The sequence below is a fragment of the Poecilia reticulata genome, chromosome 8 (genome assembly GCF_904066995.2).
Source record: "Poecilia reticulata chromosome 8, P_reticulata-male-v2, whole genome shotgun sequence".
Classification (NCBI taxonomy): domain Eukaryota; kingdom Metazoa; phylum Chordata; class Actinopteri; order Cyprinodontiformes; family Poeciliidae; genus Poecilia; species Poecilia reticulata.
In genome coordinates this window covers 26126811-26154280 of record NC_088837.1, presented here as the reverse complement: position 1 = coordinate 26154280, position 27470 = coordinate 26126811, and the positions used below count along the sequence as shown (strand labels likewise).

Sequence of the window (27470 nt, the reverse complement as noted above, 5' to 3'; positions counted from 1 at the left end):
TTAGTTTCCAGGTGGTTTTAGTTTCCAGGTGGTTTTAGTTTCCAGGTGGTTTTAGTCTTCTGGTGGTTTTAGTTTCCAGGTGGTTTTAGTTTCCTGGTGGTTTTAGTTTCCAGGTGGTTTTAGTTTCCAGGTGGTTTTAGTTTCCAGGTGGTTTTAGTCTTCTGGGGTTGGGGGGTTTAGTTTCCTGGGGGTCGAGGGTCAGGGTGGATGGGTTTCCTGTCCGCCTCCTGCAGCATCAGGACGCAGCCATGCTGCGTGGCGGTGAGGCTGCGGCGGTCGGGGTTTCCAAGGAGGAGGTGGAGAAAGCAGAGGAGGTGGGCAGAGGGTTGCTGAGTGGGAATCGGTGGCGAAGCCTCTTACTGGTTTCTCTGGTCAGGCAGTGGGAGGAAGGTTTTCTCAGCTGATTCTGTAGATTTCTGCCTGTTTTTGCTTCTTCATGTGACTCTAATCTGTAAAAGCAGATTTGAACCAGATCTGAACGGTAAGTCTGTTTCCTCTTGTTAGAAGAATGTTTATAAAGATAAAGATTATTGTTTCCATGCGAGCAAAACCTTTGTTGTTCCAGTGATTTGTATTAGTGATGGAGGCTGGAGGGTGTGGCCTGTCATGATCAATACTTCTATCAAAGTGTTAATAATTGACAGGGAGCTTCATTACCTCCAGTAAAATAATCCAGACAATAAAAGACGTGAACAATTTAGCAAAGATCAATTATTTACAGAGACACAACTGAAATAATTCATCTGCCTGAAATAAAACGACTCAAACGAGAGTCAGAAACGTCCCAGATGATCCGAGTTTGTTTCAGTGCAGCCATGCAGGCGGAGAAGCAGCGCGGAGCGTTTTGGGACGGAAATCGACTGGAAGCTCCAGGCTGCTGGAAACTAACGGATGCATGATGTCATTTATTGATCAGTGGAATCACGTTTCAAACCGTCTTCTCCAGTTTGGGCTGGAACAACAGATCTGACTGAGGACAGAGTCCAGCAGGAAGGAGAGGCTGTTTTATGTTGAGTCTGAATTGGTTCAAAACTTTTAAATAATATAAAAAACTGTTTTCCTGAAATGAAGGGAATGTAAAACTTGCTTGTTAAAGTCAGGTTGTTCATGTAAAATTCATTTCCACATGTGACATATGACATAATGTACAATTCAGATGAAAAGCAAACAAATCTGTGAGAAGAAAGATCAACAGAAAAATATGTTTCATAAACTTTAAATTAAAACGTTGCGGAAGAAAAAGTTTAATCGGCTTCAGTGTTCAGTCTTCCTCAGTCATCAGTTTCAGTTAAACCTGAAATAAATCTGATTTTTCTGTGTAGAAATGATTACAAAGGGTCAAAGTATCTCGTTGTGCAAAGGTATCAGTCAGGATAAGGATACAGTGAAGTCATTTACTCATATTTGGAGAAAATTTTGAATTTGTTGTCATTAAAAACCTGGACGTTTCTGAAACTGATAAAAAGACATTCAATACGTCAGGAACGTTTCCAAACCACAGGAGCCGAAGGAATTCAATCCACGCATTATTTAGAAATTTATTCCTCAGAAATCATCCAGATTAGCTGGAAAATCTCAAATTTCAACAAGAATCTGATCTGCTGAAATCAAACGCCAAAATCTGGGACACAAGTTCAAGACGACACAGAGACACGGTAGAGGCAGCATCATCCTGGGATCACTTCTGTTCAGCTGGATCTGGGTTTTTAGTAAAGAGGATGAAGTTCTGAATGGTTCTGATCACAGTTCCGCTTTGACCCAAAACCTTTAGGTGCCTAAAGCTAAAGATAAAGACGGATTTTAATCCTCAGTACCAAAGTGAGTTTTGTTTGAAGTTTCACTTCATGGATCAGATTCTGAAACTAAAGAACTAAAATAGTGCTGATGAAAAGGTTTGAGAGATTTAGTCTATAAAGGCTGTTTAGATAAATAATGTTTGTTAAAATGTTAAAGATCCTGCAATCAGAATGTTCATCAATACTGATGATGCATAAAGCATATTTTAAAATGTATTCAGAAATTATTTGACATAATTCAATCAAAAAGTAAAAGTTCAGACAATTTTTATTTGAATTTGAATTAATTATTCAATTAATTCAAATCCTTTGTTGGTTTAAATGTGTGAAAATGTAAAGTTTATGTTTCTGACTGTCGGTGAGACGTGAACTGAAAAACATGTTTTATCTTTATTAAAATCCAAAGTTCCTATGTAACTGTAAAACAGAGCAGCTGTCATAAACTTATATTAAAATGAATATGTTCATACGCATTTACTCCACAAAGGTGATAGAGACCAAAAATAAATCATAAAAATGAATGAGTGAATAAAATATCACCAAGTCTCAGTATGATCATATTTCTCCTCCCAGATTGATCTTCTCCCCCCAGAGCCCTGGAGGTCATGGCGGGCAGCCCAGAGAACATCCCCCTGGGGGAGTGCGCCCTCTCCCAGGACCGGCTCACGCCGCCCAGCCACGCAGCCAGCACCGTCTTCTCTCTGTCCCGCAGCGAGTCGCTCTGGACCACGGAGCCGCCGCCCAAACTATGCGACGTCTTCTGGTTCCCCATTCACTTCATGTCCACCGGGGGCGGCTTCCTGGCCTGCGGCATCATCATCAGCGGCCTGTGCTTCGCCGGCCCGTGCGAGCGGCCCACCGCCCTGCTGGGGCCGGCACTGCTGTCCATCGGGCTGATGGTGCTGGTGGTGGGGGTGGTGCTCATCCCCATCACCAAGAAGAACAAGAAGCGCTCCCACATGCGGAGGCCCCTCAGCTACTACAAGCCTCCGGTCGTCAGCGTGTGACGTCATCGGGGGTTTCCCGGGAACACGGTTTCAGCATGAGATTAAGATATTTATGAAGCATTTCTGCTCACCGCCCGGGGCAGCGGCCGGTCCGCTGTGCATGACGGCGGCCGGGTGGAGAGCTACACTGTAAAACATTAACGGCAATGTTACGTTGACTTAGTCTGTCGTGTTACATTTATAAATGTCAGAATCACAAAGTAAATGTTTAGTTATAAATATGAAGTTAACAGACTGCATATTTAGTTCCAGACTAAATGCTTAGTTTATAAGCTAAATATTTAGCCACAATTCCCTGCCAGCATGCGTAGGGGGGCCCCATATGGGGAAATGAGGGCAGACATATGGGTCCCATATGGGTTTGCCCATGGGCTGTGGCCCTACATGGGCAAACCCATGTGGGGCCACCGTGGAACCCGCGGACAAACCCATATGGGACTCATATGTCTGCCCTCATTTCCCCATATGGGGCCCACCTAGGCATGCTTAAATATTTATTTTACTAACTAAACATTTAGTTCCAAACTAACACTTTTAGTTTGGAACTAAATGTTTAGTTTGCAAAATAAACTAAACATTTTGTTGGCAAAATAAATCTTTAGTTCCAGATTAAATATTGAATTTGCAAACTAAATATTTAGCTTGTGAATGAAATATTCAGTTTAGTTCTCTGACATTTATAAATGTGTGAATAACGTGTTGAAAATATGACTTTAAAAATGAATACCCTTATGTTTTTCTCTGTGACAGACTAAATAAAACAACATTTTGCTGTTAATTTTTTTCAGTATAACTTTTACGAGCTGCTCCCGGTAGTCAAAGGGCCATTATTCACACATTTACAAGGTTTTAGCACAGATGAGACCGAAAAGAGACATTTTAAATATTCATGTGAGAGAGAAGTGAAGTTTCAGCCTCATGAATAATTAAAAGAGTTTATAATTATCACTTTCCGTTTTATTGTCTTGTTGCTTCCAGTAAGCAGCAGAGGAAGGGATGGAAATGGTTTCTGCCTGGAAGGATGCAAATGATCAGAGTTTGACTGGAGCGACTCGAAAGAACAAGATTCAAAAAAGATTTAAAATAGAAAATGACAAGAAAAACATTCAGAAACACCTGCAGGCCCAGATTCAGCTGCAGGAGGGTTCAGAGTTAAATCAACAGGCCGCGCTGAAAATAATTCATGTTTATGAATTAATTAATAATAATGATAGATCTGGGAATCCTGTAGCAGCAATCAGTGGGAAATCCTGGGAAATCTGGGAAGAGAAATCAACAAGTTTCATCAGAAATGACAGAGTTTAACCCCAACCTCACCGTTTCTCTCCATTATATCCTCTCTGATAACCACAGGTTATGATTTATTTATGCTCAAAGACTCTCTGAATGACGCACTAAGTCACCAAGAAGCTCATCTTCAATTTTCCTAAGAAATGAAATGCAAATCTAGGTTCACCTTCCCTCAGCCTGCAGCGTGGCGGGCGGCCCAACCAGGCTAATCATGAGCTAACTCACTATTTTACACATTCAAACAAGCTCACTGACAGACACGTCTGGTTTTGATTTTCTAGGTTTTTACTATCAACATAATCTGAATAAATACAGTTTGAAGAAAACGTTAAGAAAAATCTCTGCAAGCTAATCTATGAAAAATATAACTTTTACATAATAAAATAAAACTGAGTTCAACTGTCTGAGGGTAAATTCAGTAAAACAGAACCTGCCTGGCTGCATGAAGTAGAATAAACCAGTTTCTCAAAGTAGGGGCTGCGTCCCGCTGGGGGGCCACCAGGAGGCGCTAGGTGGGACCCTGAATAGAAGTTTAAAAAAAAGGTATACTTTTTAATAATTTTATTCTGAAATGTAATATTTTTTTTTACATTTTATTTTTAAATATAAGCTAAAATAATTTCCTGAAATGTTATTTTCCATCTTCATTTTTTTCTTGCTTCTCAAGTTAGCGTAGCAAAACGGACAAAACGATTCTGACCAGACAAAACCAGGGGAACCGTCCAGAACCTTAAATCTTTTATGTTCATAAATGTGTAAACATTATGACGGGAGAAAAAACAGGAATAAACTTTTGCTGCCAAAAACTCTGACGTTAATCTCAGGAATTTATTAGAATTTTTAAAAAAGATTTTTAAGTTTCAAAAGTAAAAAACATTTCAACTATTGACCCTAAATGGTTTTCTAGAAAATTTCTGACATTTTCCTTGTAAATGATTAAAACTCAGAAGTTTCCTTGATTTTTCTAGAAAATAAACTGCAAATAATTTTTCTAGCAAAACGTTGATTATTCAAGCTTAGAAATGTCCTTGTTTTGTTTTTTTGTTTGCTTTTCAGAAAATTCCTAAGTTTAATTTCAAAATGTCTAAAAAGAAATCCAAGTTGGAGTTTTTCCCTAAAGCTTTATTTTAGAGTTTCTGAGTCTTTTGGCGGACATTTTTTCTATCTGCTCCAATAAACAGTCGCAAAATACAGACAAGAACAGAAAGTTGATCAAAAAGCCTTAAAGTTTTTGTTTCTTCTACAGAATGAATATAATCTCTCACAGAAATGACATTATTATTCTAAATCAGTCACAATCAGTCACAGTTTGTCCTGTTGGTGAAGACCTGCAGTAAAAAGGTCAAATTTGTTTTCCTCCTGCTGAATATTTGACAAGCAAATAATATGCTAATATGTCCGCCCGGAGCCGAGCATGTGATCGTGGGTCTGGATGCCCGCGGAGCCGCTCAGCCCTCAGCAAACTGCGCTCCATGCGGGTGAAGCTGTTTGTCTTCAGGCGGGGCGTTTCTCTGCTGGTGCGCGGTCCCGACCTGCTCCGCTATACAAAGGATGAAGGATCCCGGCCAGAGCAAAGCGCCCAGCATGGCTCTCCTCCAGCACATCGGGACCTGCCTGCCCTTCTTCCTGCTCGCCGTCACCTTTGACATCCTGGGCCTGGTTCTGCTGTTCGTCGGGATCTTCGGCGACCTGCGCATCGACGGCCTCTTCTACGGAGACTTCTTGATCTACTCGGGCTCCATCATCATCTTCGCCAGCCTGGCCTGCTGGCTCATGTGGTACGTGGGCAACATCCGGGTGTCGGAGTACGACGGGCAGAAGAGGAACAGCATCGCGCTGCTGGCCAGGAAGATCTCGGAGAGGCTGAGCCTGAGGCCGAAAGGGGAGGACTGCGTGAAGTGCGTGGTGGAGGACGAGGACCGCAGCCAAGCGGGGACTCCTCCGATGAAACCGGGAAAGGTGACGTGGGGCAAATCCACGGTGTTCCTGAACGAGGGCTACGACGGCTCCACGGACGGCGCTGACGCGGAGCAGTCCGTGGACTGACCGGCTCGGTTCGCATCCAGCCGCTTCCTGTCGGTCCAAATGTTGAAATCTGCCAAAACTTTCAGGTTCAGAAGTTAAACTTGCAGGACTGAAGGTCCAATTTACTCTCATTTCAAAAACAATCTGCAATTATTATTTCAAGTACGTTAATGTTTTAACTAGACCATTTGCACTGCTGAAGTGATTCTGATAATTTATTACACTCTAAAAAGAAAATAGTTGAACCAAATTAATTGAATTGCTTGTTACCTATAGAAGCAATTCAATTAAATTGATCCAACTTAATTTATTACGTTTAATCAATTCAATATATTATAATCATCCAACTCAATTTGTTAATTTATTTTTAACAAATTTATTAAGTATGTTTAAGATAACAGATTTAAGTCAGTCTCTTACTCAAATCATTTAGTTTACTTTACACTAGAGTCACATTTATTTAATGCCCAGATCAACTTGGGGTTAAGTGCCCAGGGGCAGATTGGCATGTGGCAGGAGGGAGCTGGAATCGAACCATCAACCCACAGAGCCATGGTCACCAGGGAATCTGTCCCTGTAAGCTTGAGTCTTGGTCAGACGAGGGATATAAACGTGATATTAAACTTAATTATTTCAGGTAAAGTCCAAGTAAAAAGGTCCTTTAAGGAAAACATGTGTGTATGTAGAGGACACTGTAAAAAGAGTTTTAAAATTTAGTTTGGAACCACTTAAAAGTTTGAGTTGACTTTCTGTAGAATTAAATCAAAGAGATTTTAAATGTTTATTAGAAGAAAATAAAGGATTTGTGTAAGAGTGACTTAAATTTGTCACATTAAACCCCTTATGAATGAAGTTATAAAAACTAAGCAAATTGAGTTGGATGATCATAATAAATTGAGTTGGTCAGACGAAGGATATGAAACTGGCATTGAACTCAATTGTTTCAAGTAAAGTCAAAGTGAAAAGTTCCTTTAGGTTAAAGATTTGTAAGTTTTGAGTTAAATTAACACAAAAAAGTAAGTTGTCAAAGCAAAAGAATTAAGTGAAATTAATGTAAATAAGTCCATAAGATGAACTGCAGCCCAAATACACTTTTTAGAGTGTAGAAAATAATCCATATGTGATTCGCTTTTAGCGCCTATAAAGTTAAACTGAGCCTTTTATCAATCATATTGTAGCAGATTTATTCATGTAGCTGTGAACTCAGACGCCTGAAGCTGCTTAGGGTGATGGTTCAGAGTCCTGCAGACTGATTATTCAAATTGTTTTATTCAAATGTATATAAGAGCATATTCTAAATTAATATCCATTATTTTGTTTTATTATATTTTAGATCAGACATTTCTTGGTTGACAGACATTAAATCTGAATCTGTCAGAGGTAAATAACTGGATTATTCTGTTCAAACTGAGGATCATCAGATGTTTCAGTTTATTTGGACTGAAATGGATGATCTGTTCATTTCTTTGTGTTTTGTTTTCTGATAACTGCTTGTTGAAATTACACTCTGACTCACTAAACGCACAAAACGCAACTTTAATTTCAGTTGTATGAAGATTCTGACAAACTCTGAGGATTTGTTCTTCAGGACGTGAAGTTTCACCTGTTTTTGTTTCCTGTGTTTCTGCCCAGTCACGCTTCCTGCTGGGCTCTGGTCAGACTGGTTTGACTTCTTGCTCAGCTTTTGTTTGTTGTGGTATTAAAATCCTCCTCAGAGCCTCGAACGCCTCCTGACTCTGAAACGGAGACAAACGATCCACCTGGAGCAAACGACACAAATATCAGAGACTTCCAGCTTCCTTCAGCCAGAGCCGAGACGTTCTTATAAACCTCCGTGTCTCTGGCGCATCACTTCCTGTTAGTCAGGAAGGTCAGAGGTCAAACGAGGTGTGAACTTTCCATGATGTCCAAGAACTGTTTCAAAATCTCAAATCAGTAAAATTCACTTTGCAAAGACGCCGTTTGACCTGCTGGGTTTTCATGTCAGAGGTTCTGGTTGAGATGCAGAGTCAGGCATGCAGGGAGAAACCGGGCCGTCAGCTGGAGGTACGGCCCGTCCATCCGGTACCGGTCCACCCGGTACCGGTCCTGCCACTGACACTCAGCTATGACAGAAATGTAAGGCGTGTTTTCAGTGAATAACAATGATGCTTCAGACCAGAACAGCAGTTTTCTGGAGCGACCGGCTCCGGGTCCGTCACTCCGCCAGCAGACAGCCAGCCGTCCGCACCGGCGCCGCCGGCCCAAACATGGAGGAGGGGAAGTGCACCGGCTTCTTCATCGGCCTGGCCATCTTCCTGGACGTGGTCGGCCTCCTGCTGCTCCTCATCGGCATCTTCGCTCCGCTGCCCTACTGGGACTTCTTCGTCCTGTCCGGGCCGCTGCTCATCTTCCTCAGCCTGGTTCTGTGGATATTCTGGTACCTGGGGAATCTGACCGTCTCAGAGGAGGAGCTCAACCTCCGAAAGCCGGACATCCTGTGACCTCCCCGGCCTGGATGAGGGCAGATGGGGTCGGATCGAGTCGGATCGGGTCTGATCAGGTCTGATCGGGTTGGATCGGGTCGGATCGGGTCTGATCGGGTCCAATCGGGTCGGATCGGGTCGGATCGGGTCTGAGGTGTCAACATGAGGAGAGAATGGACGGATCCACATGAAGCAGCCTGGAAATCAGAACTGGTCTCTCTGGAGCCTGACTGCAGGAAGTGGGATTCAACCTGAACTCGTTTCTGGACCAGGAACCAGAACCAGCTTCCCGTCCAACCGGACCTCCATGATTCTGACTGTGGTTCTCGTTATCAGCTGGACGCTTACAGAACTGAGCCTGGTTGTGTTTCTGATCCACATGTTGTCAGTTTGGGTTTAACTTTCAGTCGTTGCACATTTATGTATGAAGGACGACATTCTGAACTAAAGTGCTGTGAAATGACGCTGTGTGAGTTTCTTTGTTTCACCGACCCAAACCAGCCGGACTGGATGTGCTGCTCGCTTTGCTGAGATAATATTAGAAACAACAAACCGCAGGTTTCCATCAGCTCCACCTACACTGCAAAACGTCACCTCACCAAGTGTTTTCACTGTAAATACAACATTTAAAGAAGCTGTTCAATAGTTGCCTGTTGATGGGAAGTTAGTGAAATAATCTGGGAGGAACGACTCAAAATAATATTCCAGGACTCATGAAAGTGGCTGTTTTTCAAACTGAAATCATCTTTGACTCATTAGGTTGTTGTTTTAGGAAGGTGACAATGTTATAATTTATATTATATTATAACTTAAATGTGTGAAAAATGTTTTGTCTGTCAGATTATTTAAGGAATTATAGGCATCAAACCAGCTCCTGGTTCTTGCTGTTGTTGGTGAGTTTTGATCTTAAGTGTAATAAAATGTTTGAAAATAATTCTCATGATTTTGTGTTTTTGCAGTGTTCTGGTAAATTTGCATATTTAATAGCTAATGAGGTGACCTCATTCATATTTTACTCCTTACTGTTTTGTGTATAATTAGTTTTATCTTTATTTTTATCCAGATGCTTCATTATTCAGGTGATTCTGCCTGTCTGGATCCTGCAGGTCGTGTCTTTAACATCCCTGCGGTTGGATGTTGTTTAATCCTCCGTCCTGGAAGAAGAGCAGCTCAGACGCATCATCCAGGCCCTCAAATTAAAATGGCGTTCAGCGCCGAGAACATCTGAGCGCTAATGGTGTTTAGAGGAGCTGAGGATGAGGAGAAGCCAGAAAGCTTCGCCTTAAGCACCACTACAGCTCCATGAAAGTCAACAGGGACGCTGAAACTAAAACTCCTCGTCCACGCCCCGACCCTCCAGCCTTAATCTGCACTCAAGGCCCCATTATCTCCCTCAGAGATGGGGAAGTGTCATTAATGCGTCCATTCGGCTGCTGCTGCTGGACAGGAAGTGAAGATGAGGAGTGATGCAGCCCCAGCCGCTCGGCCCGCTTCCTCTCACATCCCATTGATTCAACGCGTCCTTACAAGCCTTAATCACAGCTGGACACGTTTGTGCACAATAGCTGCTCTCAGGAGAGATTCAGATGGCAAGAGGCTTCAGTGAGGAGGCTCAGATTTCCTCCCTGCTGGTGGAAATGATGAAGAGGCGCTCAGTGAATCCCAGAGGAGCGACAGGAGGCGGGTGTTCTTCCTGGCCTGGGATCGGCTGTCCTCACAAGGCAGCAACAAGAACATGAAGAACAAGAAATGATTCTGTTAATTACAACAGAACTTAAATTAGCACTAAATGAGTGAGTTTAAATCAATAAAGACCAGATCAGACATCCTGCAAAGTGCTAAATACACTGAGATTATAATTATATGTTTCATGTTCAAGCTCATAAACACGTTTCTTCTGTTGCCACCTCTCTGGTTCAGCATGAAAGCTTCAAAAAAATGAAAAAATGTAATTAAAAAAACATGTTAAACCTTAAAGAGGATAAATGTCTCCCTCTAGTGGCTCATTTCTGTTATCACTTTAAATCTGCAGGCTGGTTTTCAGAACCAACCGGGTCTGATTAGGTCCAGATTATTGTAAATCACGCTGCATGTGACCGCAAATATCCAGAGACTTTCACCAAAACTCAGAGCTGGATGCTCCCAAAATCTGCAGTTGGTTGATTTATTAAACGGGAAAACATTTCATGAAAATATTTCCTGTCCGGTTATTGTTGAGGAGATTTCAAAAATCATATTTTGAAGGGTCTTTATTTTATATATAAAAAAAGACACTTTTCTGTATTTAATTTAGAAAAATAAAATAATAATAATCTAGTATTGTTTTTTTAACCCTGTTAATGGTTTTTATCTGTCAGTTTTGTTTGTTTTTTACTTAGAAAATATGATTTTCAGGGCTTTTGATAAAGACAAAACTTTCAGCATTTGGGTGTTTAAACAAAACGTTTTGGTTGTTTTTAATTTTGGTAAAATTGGATCACTTTTTTATTATGAATTTTAGAAAATCTTTTTTTTTTTTTTTTATTCTAAGGGGTAAAAAAAAAAATCACATTTTGGTGGTTTTTTAAAATCCCAGTTTATGTATTTATTTTAACCTGTTGCAGACCAGCTGGTTGTGGCTGAACATGGTGCAGTAGTGTGTGTGTGTGTGTGTGTGTGTGTGTGTGTGTGTGTGTGTGTGTGTGTGTGTGTGTGTGTGTGTGTGTGTGTGTGTGTGTGTGTGTGTGTGTGTCAGATTTTCCGGATCAGAGCAGAACCAGCGTTTCCTCCCTCATCCGTCAGTGAATCATTTCCACGTTTCTCCCATCATGTCTGGTTTCTACAAACGTTCATGTAAAAATGAACAAACTGTGAAACGTTGTGATGGACCAGATCTGCAGGAAAAATAAGAGCTCATAAAAATTGCTGAGCAAAATAAAAAACATAAATAAATTCTGACTGTTTTTCATTCAAAGTGTCGAGTTTTTGATCGAGATTTTATGTTTGTCAAAGTTTCTCCTTTTATTTGGCTGCATGTGTTACATCCTGTTGTGTCTGGTTCTTATAGACAATTTATTATTGTTATTATTATTATTGTTATTATTAATATTATTAATATTATTATTAATATTATTATGCAAAATTCTGATTTCTAAAAACAATCCAAGCTTTTAAAATGCACCCAGCTGTTTTTGTCAGTAAGTTCATGTTTTTGGTGTCTTACAATTGTTAAGTCACATTGAAGAAGTACCGTGCTGTTACCTAGCAACCACAGCGAAGCCCAGTCCTGTTGCCTAGCAACTCAAGCTGAGCTCCAGTTTATTTTGTCAGCTGGTTTTCCGCTGTACCTGCTGTACAATGGCTGCTGGAAAAGACAAGTGTTCTGTTGTTGACTTACCATCCAGAAACCACTCGCTGCATTCTTGTTGGTTGTGCGGGAGGCTCCACCTCTGCTTTTCAAAGATGTATTGTATAATTGTGCATCTGTTTGCAGCCATTTTAATGTGTGAGTGTAAACGTTGAGTTGGGGGCGTGGCTTAGCAGCAGCTAATTTGGATTTAAAGTGACAAGACGCCTTAAAACAACTACAAATAAGCAGAACTGAGCAGATTAAAATCTCATTATCTAAAAATGTAATGAACTTGCTTTGTATAGGCCATAGAACTAATAAGTCAGGTCCTCATGTCCCGTCATGAGGACGGGACATTTGAAGGACAGGAAAGGAAAACCTGTCTGTCTGGATAAAGATAAACTTTAACAGATCTTAGAGGAAAATGTGACGGAACAACCAGACAGTACAGCCTCGGTGTTGTCCTCTGATCGACTGGACTCCGGTCCAGGCTCCGCCCCGCGTTCTGCAGCTCACCAAAGTATTCACACCCGCTCCGTTCCTACAGTGAGGAACACGAACTAAATGCAAACCAGCAGAAACATTCTGGCTTTGTACACTTATTTTAATAAATGTTGAGCATTTTAAATCACCCTCCCATAATCATTTTGTTCTTTTCCATCACAGCGTGTCGGTCATTAAACATTTGCCTCTGGTGGGGCTTTTAGGGGCAGTTAAAGTCCATCTGCATGCAGAGACGAAAGCCTGACATCAAATATAAACTTGTTCTTTGTGTAACTGGGTCTATATTAATAGTTTTATATTTCCACAAAATGTGTTCTTTTATGTATTTGTCTGCTTCTACTTGACTGTTGCTGTGTTCCTCTGTGTCTACTATAAGAGGTTTGGTCCTCCAACTCCGCCTTATTTTCTTCTTCTTTTGTTCAGGGTCCTCCAGGACTATTATAAATATTAAGTTATTAATTTCCTCTCCCCTTTTGTTATTCGTTCCACTGGGGAGAGGCGAGTTTTATAATCTATTGTAATCCTTTCATTTATATTGTTCAAATGTTTATTTTTTTCTTCTGTATTAATGATAAGTGTTTGGATGTCTTCATTTGAGTTGCTATTACACCTTTAATCATTTGATGCATGCTAACTATTATTTTGTATAGATCGGGTTGGAGAACTGGAGCACATGCTAGGTGCTAATGCTAATATCTCCCGATTGACAGATTAAATAAACGGAGACCGCCTCCAAATCCAGACTTGATGTCTTGTGGTTTGTCTGATCACCACACAACACACACAACGCAGAAATCCACCGGTCACATTTGCACATGATGCTGATGAAACAGCTGCACGTTGATGTGATATTTAGTGAAGCTCCTTTATTCTGACGTTTTAACTCGTTTTATGTTGTTTTAACCCTTTCGAGCCTGAGCAGAGGCTGAATCAGCTTCATGTGCATGACGATAACTTTGTTTTATGCATGAAGGAATCCTCTCCACAGCTAAATAAACCTGTGAATGAGAGGAGCTTCATGATGGAGCAGCAGCCCTGCAGCAGGAAGGTTCCCGGTTCGAATCCCAGCCTGGTCTGCATAGAGCTTCATGTTCTAGAATAAAAAGCTCCGCTGCGTTACATTTGTTCTGTTCATGCTTCCTCTGGTTTGGGATGCTGAAAGGATTTCTTCTCTCTCTCTCTTTATTTTTTTTATTGTACTTTTGGACAGTTGCTATGATACGTAACCATGGCAACAAGGTCTTGCTTTTACAACTGGGAGCAGCTGATTAGCATCTGAAAAGCTCAAATAATACCTGAACTCGAGTGAAAGAAGCTGGACCGTAAATCATCGACTAAATTACTTTGTTTATTTTCTAGTAATATGGCAGCAATGACACAATAACGCAAAAACACATTCTCAAATATCAACAAACTTAAAATTTCTAATGAACATTTAACACAGGAAGATATTTTAAATATTCAAAATGAAACGACAAATAAAATGAACTTGAAGTCTGTTTGAGACCAAAACACCAAACTGGAGACTTTTATCATCCAGTTTTTGGTAGAAAGAGAGAAAAGAGAGAAACAGTAAATCACGCAAATGGAAATTATTGAGCTGATTTTTATTTATCATGCGGTTAATTGATCTATTTTTTATTGGGACAGACCTACCTGAACTTTGACCTGAACTCCCAGAGGAGTTTACAGGACGATCACAGGGCCAGACAGAGATTTAAAGAGCAGACTGACAAATAAAGTATTTTTAATTGAATTAAACTGAATGTTCTCTCTGTGTTGGTTGGTGCTCCGGTGTCCAGACATGTTGGACTCGGTAGTTTCTCTCAGCTGCCCGTAGGAGGTGTGTTTGTGTGTGTTTCCTGTCACCGATCTGCCTCCACCTGCATCGGTAAACATGTGACGGTGGGCAACCTGTCACCTGACTTTACAACCGGTCAGCAAAGTGACATTTATCACATAACAGACGGCAGAGCAGATTTAACACGTGCAGGAAAACTATGTGTTGTTGTTTACAATAATCTGATAGTACACACGCAGCAACAAGACGCTGCAGAGACCTCAGTAAAACCAGACATGGACTCTTTGGTGGAATACCGCCGTGGCTTTGCAGCGCTGCGGCGTAAAAGCCACAGCAGAGCAGAATCCTTCACATTCACACTCCCACAACGACACACAGTTTACTCCCGGATAACAGCGAGAATCTGGGGCTGGAGTCGAGGAACTGCCGCGGATTGTCGGTTATCTGTAACTGTGGTGATTAAGGAGGCTGATAGCATGTGTTAACGTATCGATCAACTCCCGTCCTGCTGCGATAGGCTCCACCTCTTACCTCCGCCCGAAACATAGACCTATGAACATAGACGCTGAGTGAAAAGCAGGGTCGACCACCCAATAATAATAATGAGGATGATGATGATGATGATTTTCGTATTAGTAGCATAGCAAGCGTCTTAAGGAGTTTAACAGCAATCTGTTAAATAATAGTTAATTAAAAAACATGTATTTTTTTAAATTAAAACTGTAAATTGGCAGTATTATCTTCAATAACTAAAAAACAACTTTAAAGGGTTTCACATCGAGCCTTAAAAAACACAAAGCACATCGTATTGTTCCTTATAAGGTTCCATACATGCAAATATGTCGTTTATATTCTTATGTATGTTTATATACGTGGTGTGGGCGTGGATTCTGCGTACCATACATTTATTTATTCATTTATTTATTTTGGTTGTATCTTTTAATTTAAGTATCTTTTTTAATATGATGATCCTTGTCTGTTTTTAATGTTTTTGTTTCGCCCTGTTCCACTGTGCCATTACATTGCATCTTGTGGACAAATAAAATTTTACTGAATTTAATTGAATTGAACTGAATATTGTTATAGATTAAAACATAGATGGTTCAGTACATCTGCAGGTGTAAATTAAGGTATGTTTGGGTGAATTTTCAGAACATTATGAAGATAATATTTATTTTTGACTCAATAGTCACTGTTATTAGTACTACTACGGACATGTATTGTATAATAATAAAACTTAGTTTATCGTAAACTTATTCATTTAATCATAAAATCCTATTTCAAAGCTCACCTTTATCGGTAATCAAAGAGGCCTGCCACTAGCAACATGGCGGACGCGCTGACGAATTGTTTCTTCTGGGCGAGGAAGCAGATGCGACGTCTACTCGTTTACGTCTATGTTCCTAACAGCATATGCACGTACAACAGCTACACACCAACCGACCTTGAATGTGTCCTCTGAAAAATACTCGCACGTGATTGGCTGTAGCTACTGCGTTCCATCACCTTCCTGCATTGTGATTGGCGGACGCCGGTGGCAGTTACACCCTATCCGCCTCTGGCCTCTTTTGGTTGGCTGCCTCCGCTCCCCTTTCTCTCGGCGGTGGGTCGGAGCCGCTGTCCCTGGCCTCGCATGTTTCCCTCTGGATTCCTGTTTTCAGTTTGATGCCCCTCTTGTAGATGCGCTCCGTTTGAACGCCTTTGAAGGGCCACAGTCGGGCGTGCGTGCAGTGGTGTTTAGTTGCCCCCAACATTTTATTTTGAGGCGTTTCGAGGCTCCAACCCCGAACATGGCTGTTCAAGTTAGCGGATCGTCTGGGCCGATTGCCCGGCTAGAGGGCCGTGAATTCGAATACATGATGAAGAAGCGCTCGGTGACCATCGGCCGGAACTCCTCTCAGGGCTCCGTGGACGTGAGCATGGGCCACTCGAGCTTCATCTCGCGGCGGCATCTGGAGATATTCACGGCCAGCGACGACGGCACCGGCAGCGGGGACTTCTACCTGAGGTGTCTGGGTAAAAACGGGGTGTTTGTGGACGGAGTGTTCCTAAGACGGGGCGCCCCTCCTCTGCAGCTACCACGAATGTAAGTTCACCCTCCAGCACCGCCACCCATCGGGGGGGGAGCGGGGGCAGTAGCCGGAGCATCCGGACAGCTGAAGTTAACATTTAACAACATTAGGTTTGTATTTGCGAGCAAGGGTCGAGAGCACCACGTGTTTAGCATGTTAGCAAGAAGTCCGCATCCTGTTTCCTAAAGCCCTTCTCTTTGTTGACATTCCTGTTAGCAACCGTTTTCACGAGCCTGCTGCCGTCATTCCACGCACATTCCACAGCCCACCGGTGGGTCAGCTCAGCCTTCCTCTCCCCCCTCTGCGCTTATGTCGGAGCTCGGTGATGTTTCTGCGCCTGTTATTGAAAACGGTGCTATTTTGTACATTCCCATTCAGAAATGTGCAGCCACGATGCAGTAAAATCGCCACTCTGCGGTGTTTCCCCACTGTGGGTCGTGTGTATTAATTGTGAATGAAGCTTTTCTCGACCCGTGAACGTAAACAAACCAACCGGTCCCCGCCCTGCGCTGCACCGTTTGCACAAGCCGTGACCTCCAGTCCGCTAAATCAGATCCCAGAGCTCCTTTCTCCGCGTAGTAAACACACCTGAACGCATCATGGCTGCATTTAAACTCCACTTTCTGAGCGGCTTTACCGATAAAACATGAGATCTAAACGGTCATGTGATCTCAGGAAACCGGTTCCTTTCACTTTTCCAGTGGACTGAAACTCTTATCCTCATAAATGTTTCTAGTTCAAACTGAGAAGAAAAATAATAAATGTGTAAAGATATCTAATATGGCGATTACTGACAAAACTCCAAAAAAACAACAAAAAGCTCGCTCAGCTTTTGCAATAATGTGTTTCACCATATTATAGGATGAGGAAATATCTTGTACATAAGTTGACAGTTAATATGGGATCAACAGTTAAAACAATCCTACTTTAAAGTTACAGTTCACTCGATTCAATTAATAAAAATTAAAATATGGGTTTTAAGGTTTTTCTTTACTTGGTTTTTAAGTAAACAAATATTTTTCAATTTCTGAAACTTATTTGGTTTAATTTTATTCTAAAATACAAACTGGAAAGTTCAGAACTGACAGGAGATTTGTTATTTCTGTTGGTTTTTTTACCAGCACAGCCAGTGGGATGAATGGATTAAACATTACAGCTGCTTGAAAACAGCCAGCATATGTTAAACAGGGATCATGTTTGAGAATAAAACGTGATTAAACTCTGGGCCGTGATAATCCAGAGTTCTGCTGGTTTGGGCCTGTTCTGTTTGCATCCAGATGAACGTTTTGGGCTCGTCTGGCTGCATGATGAACCTTCATCCTCCCAAACAGCTGGAAGTTTCCTCTGCTTGGTTCTGGTGTCACTTTTTAAAGTCTCCCCACAGAACGTGGCGTTACATTCTTGGTTCCCAACATCAACATTCTGCATGTGTTCAGGTTGAAGCCACTCTGTTTTCGTTCATTAATCCCCTAATAGTTTAGTATTTTCACTTATTATGACTTGTTAAAATGTTAATAAGCTGTTTTTAATTTTGTGCAGATTTTATATTGAACCATTTTCCACAGAATAACTCAGCGCTGCCCCCCGGTGGTAGATATTATTTATCAGATGTTAGAAAATCCGACTGCGAAAATGTTTGTAAACTTTGAAGTTCATCAGTTGTGATTTGTTCTGATTTTCTCCTGAGTATTTTGGTTTAATGTTCGTTGTGATAAACTGCTGTGAGACCAAAGGCTAACTGGCTGATTGTCACATTAGCAATAAAAATGGAAGTTTGTAACACTTGTATTATGTTAGCCTGCAACTATTGCACTCCAAACTGCAGTATGAAAATTACACGACATATTCGCGATGCATCCTGCAGCATCATTGGTGTCTCAAAACCACATCTTCTTAGAATAAAAATAAAGATGGTAAGTTGTCGGATCGGGAACAAAATGTCCGCCAGCGTGGTCAGTTGGTTGATTTTCTGACTTGCTGTTGAACTCGCTCCTGCCAGTAGAAGAAGATGTTAAATTCTTTTTATCTTTAAAAAGTCACAGTTATAGAAAGTTACATCATTTCATGGTTTTTCTTTTAGCTTTGGTTTTTAATCCAAACTATTTATTTGTTTTATGACTAACGTCTCAGTCACATTATCCCTAAAGTATGGGTTGCTTTTTCAGCTTTTATTTTATTTAATCACACACACACACACACACATTCTCTCTCTTCCTCTCGTGGGATCTCTGTCCAATTATCCCAAATGATTGATTAAAAACGGAAAAATCCGGGTGTGGAAAAGTCTGGAATATTGAAGGACATAAATAGTTGTGAATCTATTAAACTAAAGACAAAAAAGGAAAATGTTCATTTAATTTAGCTAAAATGACAAATTGAATGAAATGAAACATTTTAAAGTTGTTTTTAAAAATGGCAGCAACATGCTGGCGTCGCTCTGACTCTCTAAAATTATTTTTGTTCATAATTCATTTAGTTGAGGTTTTGGATGCTGGGACAATTCCTCTCTCTGATTTCTGAGGTGTGGGGGTTTAAAGAGGAGCAGCAAAAGCAAAGGAGGTGGATTAGCAGAGCTAGCTAACACCTGATGGCTTCATCCTGGATGTTTCTGTGGAGTATCATTTCACATGGAGCTGTTAGCATGTCACGCAGCAGCAGTCTTCAGTCAGAGGCCTCTTTAGGTTCTTTGCGAGACTGACTGCTACCTGAGATCCTTCTCTCTGAAGACACTTTAATGACACAAGTTGCACCATTTTCCCTGTGGATTAAATAAAAGTGAAGTTGAAGGTGTTTTTACGTGTCTTTCTGTTTGCAGTAGCTCTCTCCACCGCAGCCCAACATGCGTCTGTCGCTTTGTTTTGGTTGCAAACGAGTGGATTTTTATTTGTTCATCTGAGTGTTTTCAGCGTTTGCAGCGTCCTTCACGCCGCGGCGCTGTTTACATTTTGTTGAGACAGATTTGCTGGAATCTGGTTGCAGCTTTTCACAGCAGCGCCTGCAGTGTAAACAACCTCGCAGCTCCTGCCAGCGCTGCTCAGACTTTGCACACCGCTCGCTCGCTCTCATTGCGCAATCTCCCAACATGAAACCATTTTCTTGCTCTGAGAAAACAGCGGCTTGTTTTGACTTGATGCAGTTTCCGTCCCGGGTGAATGTTTTCCTGTAACTTTGAAGGAGTTTACAGTTTTCTGCTCCTCAAACACACACACACACACACACACACACACTCGTACTGCTGGGATTCCTCTGCGGTGATGTCAGTGGATCCAGCAGGAGGAACGGCCCTTTCCCGCTCCCTGCCGCCTCGCTCGCTCGCTCGCACCCCGAGCCGCGGCTCTTCCTCCCTGCCTGTCCTCTTTGTTTACATTCTGCTCTGCGCCGGGTGGGGGTGAGATTCAAGCGAAAGCTTTCAGTTGAACAAGCTTTGTTTGTTGCCGTCCTCGCGGCTTAGCAGCGTAGCAACTGTGTTTTCTTTCTCCCGTTTTCAGTTTGTGCCTCATTGTTGTTGTGGGAGAGAAATGGGGTAATAAAGAGGGATCTGTGGCGGCGCACAGGCTGGGGGCTCAATCACCCTGAACTCTGTTTTCATTCTGCTCCAGATCCGGCGTTTTCTACACATTGAAGAGAAATAAAGAGGTTTTTGTCTTGGTTTTGATCCATTTTCCAGAGCAAATGTCTGAAAACACTTTAAATAAGACAAAACTAACTTACAAATAACTTCGCAGCAAGATACAGGAGCTTGTTTTAACTAAATGATATTGATAAAAAGTTCCAGTCCACTGGCAGATTATTTCACTAAACACATGGGAAAAATATCTTACTTAGTGAAATAATCTTCCAGTGGAACTAGAACTTTTTTTAATCAATATTAATGACTTATTCACTTAAAACAAGCTCAAACTTCTTGTTGAAAAGTTATTTGTAAGTTAGTTTTGTCTTATTTTAACTGTACTAAGATGTTTGCAGTAGAAACTAGACCAAAACTACTTAGTCAGATTTTGTGTTTTTGCAGCCTAAAGTTACTTCCTGTGGTTTTAACAGCAGTTTAAATCATGTTTTATTTAAAACGTTTCTTATCAAAGATAAAACCTGGTTCCTGTTAAACAGTTTCCTTAACTTTTGTAGCTCAACGATCGACCGACGCTCACAGGAGAAACCGATTTGATCTGAAAATCAGAGACCTTGTCGCTGCATTTGGTGATTTTCAGACAAAATAAATCGACATCAGCAGGTTTGGTTTTTTATCGATCTGTGATTGGCCATAAAACTCCAATCAGTGCAGCAGGAAGGTTTTAGGGCTGAAGCCATTAATCGATTTTTGAAATAATCAACTCATTTAGTTATCGATTAATCATTAACTGGAGCATAACGACTCAAAAAGGCCATTTTGCTGGAAGACATACGGAGCAGCAATAAAGCCAAAACTATGAAAATACCAACATTTAGCATTTCAGATAAGAAAAATTATTTTCCTGTAAATATTTTTTTTCCTGGTTCAAATTCTGTAACAAGTATCTCATATTAAGCACCTTTTGCTGTCCAGTTATTAATCAGGATTAATTAACAGATTAGTAGATGGTTCTTATTTAGCTGCAGATGCATCAAGCGTTTATTAAAAGAATGATTTTTTTTATATTTTAGGATAAAAAATGTTTATTTCTTAATCAAAAAACTAATAGAATTTTTTGCTTATTTGCATCTTTTATTAAACTTAAGTGATTAAATAAAAAATCTGCCGCATGTCAGTTTTTTATCCAATTAATTGTTGACTAAAATAGTCGTTAGTTGCAGCCCTACAATGTTTAAAAAAAAAAGATTTCAGATGTAATAAATTGTCACCGGGCGGATTTATCGTTGCTCCAACCTTAAAGAGACAAACTGGACAGTTTGACCTGTTTTTACTCTAAAACGGTCAAATAAAAGTAAAATTCACAGCCTGACTTTAAAACGGCTTCAAGTTTAAACATCCATCTGTTTCTGTTGTTCCTTCAGTGTTGTGCCGCTATGTGAAGCTGAGTGTCTCCAGAACGTTTCATGAACTGGTGACATGAAGAAGCTGTCAGGTTTTTGATGTATATTTAGGTTTCACAGAGCGCCGACAGTCTGGATGAGTCTGGAGTTATTTTTATCTCCTCAGGTGCTTCAGGCTCCTGTGAGACGCAGCACAGCCAGTTCAGACGAAGGAAGCTAACGTAGCTAACGCTAGCTCTGTGAAACCCTGGTGCAGGAAACTGAAAGTCGCCTCCAGCTGATTGGAAACCCGGGTTTTTGTTCCTTTGCCCGGCAGTTTAATCCCAAATGCGCCACCCGCAGGTTGTCTTCCCGTCCTCGTTAACTTCCGAACATCGGAAGCGTCTCGGCTGTTTTTTTAGAGACGTGAATCTGTTTTGATGTTTTGACCTGGAAATCAGCCAATCGGATTAATTTCATCTGTTCGTGTTCAGTTTTTCATAAACAGATTTTAGTCATTTAAATATCTAAGTTCTTACATGTTTTAGCTCCTTTTACCATAAAAGAGGCTAAAATATGTAAACAAGCTTGAATAATGGATAATTAATATCCATCATAATAAAATCCATTATTCACATTTTCTTTAAGTTCTCAAAATGAATCCAGGTTTTTTTGTTTTTAGTTAATTAATCAGCCATTTAAAACTCGTCATATTTTTCTGACGTGTCGATGAGGCGCCTTCAGGTTGACTTTCTCTGTTCTCTGCGTTGTTTTCTGATTTTTCTGCAGGTGCACGTTCAGGTTTCCCAGCACCAACATCAAGATCAACTTCACGGCGCTGTCCAGCGGGAAGAAGGCCAAGCGAGAGGCGCCAGAGTCCCCAGTGAAACCAGTACAGCCTCAGATCTCCCCACTTACCATCAACATTCCAGACAACATCGCTCACCTGATGAGCCCGCTGCCGTCACCCACCGGCACCATCAGGTACCTGGGAAAGCATTCACCTGCACAAGATTCACCCAAAAACATCCGTTAAAGGTTAAAGGTCGGAGGAAACCAGCAGGTTGTTGAAACTCCTCCAGAACCAGGGCAGATTTTACTCATTACTGCTCCACTCTGGTAAACATAAACATTCGATATCCATGGATCCATCAGAAAGACGCTGTACGGAGCTCTGGTAGGGCCAAAAACAAGCTGTATTTTTGATATCCATGGATCCATCAGAAAGACGCTGTACGGAGCTCTGGTAGGGCCAAAAACAAGCTGTATTTTTGATATCCATGGATCCATCAGAAAGACACTGTACGGAGCTCTGGTAGGGCCAAAAACAAGCTGTATTTTTGATATCCATGGATCCATCAGAAAGACACTGTACGGAGCTCTGGGAGGGTCAAAAACAAGCTGTATTTTTGATATCCATGGATCCATCAGAAAGACACTGTACGGAGCTCTGGTAGGGTCAAAAACAAGCTGTATTTTTGATATCCATGGATCCATCAGAAAGACACTGTACGGAGCTCTGGTAGGGCCAAAAACAAGCTGTATTTTTGATATCCATGGATCCATCAGAAAGACACTGTACGGAGCTCTGGGAGGGTCAAAAACAAGCTGTATTGTTTTAGTAAAATGTGGCTAAATTATTTCCAAAAATACAGTGAAATTTGAGTCAAATAAAACAATTCCTAATTGGATAAAGAATAAATATTGGTATTTAAAAAACTCCAAAAAACAAGCAGTTTGACATAAAAACAAGTTTATCCATCAGTCAAGTTTTTTTTTGTGTAAAGCATTTCAGCAGCAAGGCGTTTCAAGGTGCTTTAAATCATAAAACACAAAAATACAAAAACACCATACAGCCAAAAGTTTAGAAACCAATAAGATTCTGATGAGTGACATCATCAATATCATCAATACACGTCAAATATGTTGGTCGACGTTTCATTCATGATGATTCAAAAGCAGCTCTGAACAGGAGAGTTTAGTCTGAAGGAACTCAGTGTTTCCTTCTGTTTTACAGGTAATTACAGTTAATTATTTACAGTTATTTGGTTATTTACAGTTAATTATTTAGTTATTTGGTTATTTACAATTAATTATTTACAGTTAATTACAGTTAATTATTTACAGTTATTTAGTTATTTACAGTTAATTATTTACAGTTATTTAGTTATTTACAGTTAATTATTTACAGTTATTTAGTTATTTACAGTTAATTATTTAGAATTATTTAGTTATTTACAGTTATTTTTGCTAATTATGAAGCAAATGATAAAAGTTCTGTCATGTTTGGCCAGAAAGAAAAACCCAGCATCAGTTATTTAATGAGAATGAAAGGTAAAATCCCATGTTTTCATAAACGTGTCAGTTTTTTGCTGCTTTAAAACTTGGTGGCGCTGTGACTGGTGGAGTCATGTTTCCATCCCGTTGCTCCTGAACTCTCTGCCGTGTTGCCAGGGAGGCTGATTTGCGTCGATGTCGGTGCAGAGCTGCGGCCAGATGAGCTCGTTTGAAGCATTTTCAGCTCCGGATCCGGCCGGTTTGTCCTGGTTTGGTTGTAAAGCTCGTGGTGTTTGTGCTCCTGCAGCGCTGCTAACTCCTGCCCCTCCAGCCCCCGGGGGGCGGGCTCCTCGGGCTACAGGATGGGGGGCCGCATGGTCAGCTCCGTGGAGCTGCAGCTCATCAACGACAACTCGCAGCCTGAGAACGACAAGGAGGCCTCCGGAGAGGACAGCCCCAAGGTCAGCAGGAAACACAGCAGACGGTTACTAATCCACTGGAAGAACCATTTCATACCGGGGGGTCCAAAGTGCGGCCCGAGGGCCATTTCTGGCCCGGGGACTGATTTTGTGTGGACCCTGACTGCAATCTAAGAATGAGGCAAATCTTATTACAGACATTATTGCCTTACAGTGGAAAATGTTCATTATAACACAAAGTATTTTTTATAACCAAGCTTTTCCTGAACACTTTTTATAATTTACTAAACTGGGCTAAATATAGCAAACATATCCTGTTCTTATACTCGGATAAATTTCTTCCATCAAGCAAAAAAAGTGAAAACTAGACAACAAACGTGCAAAATCTGCGTTTTTATTCGCACTGTTTTGGTATTTTACGGCCAGTTTTTGTTGTTTTTCATAAACTCGGTTGCGTTTCTTGCGTTCTGATTGGCTGTGAAGCTTTGGGTCAGCTGAGGTTGCAGTAAATGCGCCGTTTCCTGTGCTGCTCTCTGCAGGACGACTCCAAGCCGCCGTACTCCTATGCACAGCTGATCGTCCAGGCCATAACGCTGGCGCAGGACAAGCAGCTCACACTAAACGGAATCTACAATCACATCACCAAGAACTACCCGTACTACCGGACCGCCGACAAGGGCTGGCAGGTGAGTCCCGCCGCGGCCCGCTGCGCCTCCTCCTCCTCCTCCTCCTCTTCCTCCTGTCACCGCTTGTCTCGCTGCAGAACTCGATCCGTCACAACCTGTCGCTGAACCGATACTTCATCAAAGTGGCGCGGTCGCAGGAAGAGCCGGGCAAAGGCTCGTTCTGGAGGATAGACCCGTCGTCGGAGGCCAAGCTGATCGAGCAGGCCTTCAGGAAACGACGGCCCCGCGGGGTCCCCTGCTTCCGGACCCCACATGGACCCCTCTCCTCCAGGTCGGCCCCACAGATCACACAAACCTGAGCTCATCTCACTGGATCAGAGCAACTCAAAGTGGTTCACATAGAAGTAGAGCAACTTCAGAAGTTTGCTAAATATCAGGCGGCTCTGGAGGAGCTGCAGAGATCAACAGCTCAGGTGGGAGTCATGAAAAACGGTGACAAGTCGTCCTGCAGCAGTTTCCATCAGACCGAGAGTCAAAGGAAACGTGAAGCTGCTCAGGTCAGATTGAAGCTTTTAGACACTGAAACATTAAACTAACAATTATTAGCAATCGATTATTCTATTGATTTTTCTGCTGATTAATAAAATCATCAGACAAAAAACCGTCAAGTTCTGCAGGAACTACTTAATCTGGTTTGGAGTGTTGCTGATGCATAATAAACCATTTGATTCCCATTAAAAACCAGCATGTTGAACCTCCAGTTCAGCTCCGATGTGTTTCAGTGATTAAATCCTAAATACTTTAAATACTTTTGAACAAATATCTCATTTCAGTCCCGATTGAAGCAACAAATAAAAGTTTCATCTCAGGCCTTCAATCAGCTGCAGCTGCTGCACATTTGCTGCCATCTGGCTGATGACCAGCAGGGGGCGAATATTGCATTGCAGCATGATATTTTCTTCTTTCCTCTCAGGGAACATTTAGGTTTTGTGTTCATGTCTCATTTTTACTTCATTCCAGTTCTAACCAAACACGAGGATAGCAGTAAGTATTGTGTTCATTTCTCCGTCTGGCCTGCAGGAGCGCTCCAGCGTCCCCCAATCACTCCGGGGTGCTCTCCGCTCACTCCAGCGGGGTGCAGACCCCGGACAGTCTGTCCCGGGAGGGCTCCCCGGTGCCCCTGGAGCCGGACACGCCCTCCGCTCCCCCCCCAGTGCCCACCGCCGCCATCCAGCCCAAACTGGCGGTCATCCAGGAAGCACGCTTTGCACAAAACACACCAGGTGCCGCGGCGTCATTCTTCTTCTTCTTCCCTTCCACGCTGCAGCTCTGTTGCTAACCCGCCCCCCCTCTGGTCCAGGCTCCCCGGTCAGCAGCCAGCCGGTCCTCATAGCGGTCCAGCGCCAGTTACCTCAGACCATCAAGCCAGTGACTTACACCATGGCGTCCCCAGTGAGCACCAGCAGCTCCCAGCCCACCGTCCAGACCGTCCACGTCCTGCAGCAGATCCCGGCCGGCTCCACCGTCATCGCCCAGCCGGCCGCCATCATCAAGAGCGAACCGCAGGAGAACGGGGAGCACACGGAGGTCAAAGGTGAGGCCCGGATGAGGAGGAGAACCTTTCAGGAAGGAGCTTTGGTCCTTTTTGGGGGGCGGAGCTTATGGATGGTTAGTGGGGAAACGATTCTGATTGGCTGAATTCTTCCAGGGTTTAAACACTGTGTATTTAGGCCAGTTGCTATGGTAACAGGTTTTGCTGGGCGATTACAATAAATTATAATCACTTTTTAACTAATAGCATAAAAATGGCACTGCAATGCAAATACACTTCTGTAAACAACTTCAAAATATAACAATCATCAGACTGGATGAAGCTTATTTTAACTGACCATGTGACTAATCGATTACTGAGTCAGGATATCGATTGGTGATTAATAGATAATATCTGTTTCCTCCGTCCAGTGAAAGTGGAGGCGGTTCCCAGCATCACTTCTCTGGCCGCCTCCAGTCGCATCATCCAGAGCTCCCAGTCGGTGGCGCCGCTGCAGACGGTCACCATCGTGCAGCAGGCGCCGGTGGGTCAGCACCAGCTGCCCATCAAGGCCATCACCCAGAACGGCACCCACAGCCTGACCACCGCCCTGCAGGCGCCCTCCAGCTCAGGTGAGACGCCAGGTAGCCGCTAGCTGCTAGCTGCTAGCTGGCGCTAACTCTGCTGTCCTCTGCAGCCCCGGCCGCCGCCAGCCCCCTCCACCTGCTGGCCACCCACGCCTCTGCCTCCGCCTTGCTCCCCACCAAGCGGCAGAACGGCGACCAGCTGGCGGGGGAGCAGCCGGACGCCAAGCGAGGGAAACTCGAGGAGGAAACGCCCGCCGTCGCCGTGGAGACGGACTCGCCAGCAGCCGGAGAGCAACCAAACTAGCCGTCTGGACGCCGCGCCACAGAGCCCCGCCCACCGTCTCTCTCTCTCTCTCGCCCCGTCGTTTGTTTCGCTTCTCCTCACGACCGAGGTGCCAAACGGAGAAACACACCCCCCCCCGCCTCGCCCCCCGCCGCTTTAAAAACTGGAACAAAGAAACTCGAAGGTTTCCGTGTGAGCCGTGACCGAAGCCTTAGCAACAACGAGCCGACCTTTGACCTCCGGCTCGGGCTGGACGCCGCCTTTCTGTCGCATCTACCTCAGAGCAGATCGGAGCCTCCGGCAGCCAGCAGGACCCCCCCCACCCCCCCCTCCCCCCCCCCGACGTGACCAACCAGGCGGCTCGTTTCTCCGTTTTTATCGTCCGAATCCAGACAAAGTCATAAAGGGATCAACTTGGAGCCGATCTTTAATTCCTGGCAGCTAGCCGCTCATCACTGACCCTGTTAATCGCAGCTGTACGTAGAAATTCAGTATTCTGTGGTTCAACA

General features: G+C 42.6%; 3 protein-coding genes across 3 annotated transcripts; all 3 read left to right on the top strand.

Annotated features, from left to right (window-relative positions):
• The first annotated feature begins 117 nt into the window (after nt 1–117).
• pirt (phosphoinositide interacting regulator of transient receptor potential channels) lies at nt 118–3184 on the top strand. The gene is made up of 2 exons (XM_008402930.3): nt 118–481; nt 2370–3184. The coding sequence occupies exon 2, from the start codon at nt 2402–2404 to the stop codon at nt 2801–2803; it is 402 nt and encodes a 133-aa protein (XP_008401152.1). The 5' UTR covers nt 118–481; nt 2370–2401; the 3' UTR covers nt 2804–3184.
• A 2336-nt stretch (nt 3185–5520) lies between these two features.
• Nucleotides 5521–9517, top strand: tmem238l (transmembrane protein 238 like). Its single transcript, XM_017303434.2, has one exon. The coding sequence runs from the start codon at nt 5645–5647 to the stop codon at nt 6137–6139; it is 495 nt and encodes a 164-aa protein (XP_017158923.2). The 5' UTR covers nt 5521–5644; the 3' UTR covers nt 6140–9517.
• A 6275-nt stretch (nt 9518–15792) lies between these two features.
• On the top strand, nt 15793–27125 carry foxk2b (forkhead box K2b). Its single transcript, XM_008402929.3, has 9 exons — nt 15793–16302; nt 22028–22222; nt 23823–23976; nt 24474–24620; nt 24698–24891; nt 25641–25843; nt 25921–26154; nt 26523–26723; nt 26789–27125. Exons 1-9 carry the CDS (start codon nt 16007–16009, stop codon nt 26980–26982), a joined length of 1818 nt encoding a protein of 605 aa, XP_008401151.2. The 5' UTR covers nt 15793–16006; the 3' UTR covers nt 26983–27125.
• The last annotated feature ends 345 nt before the right edge of the window (nt 27126–27470 follow it).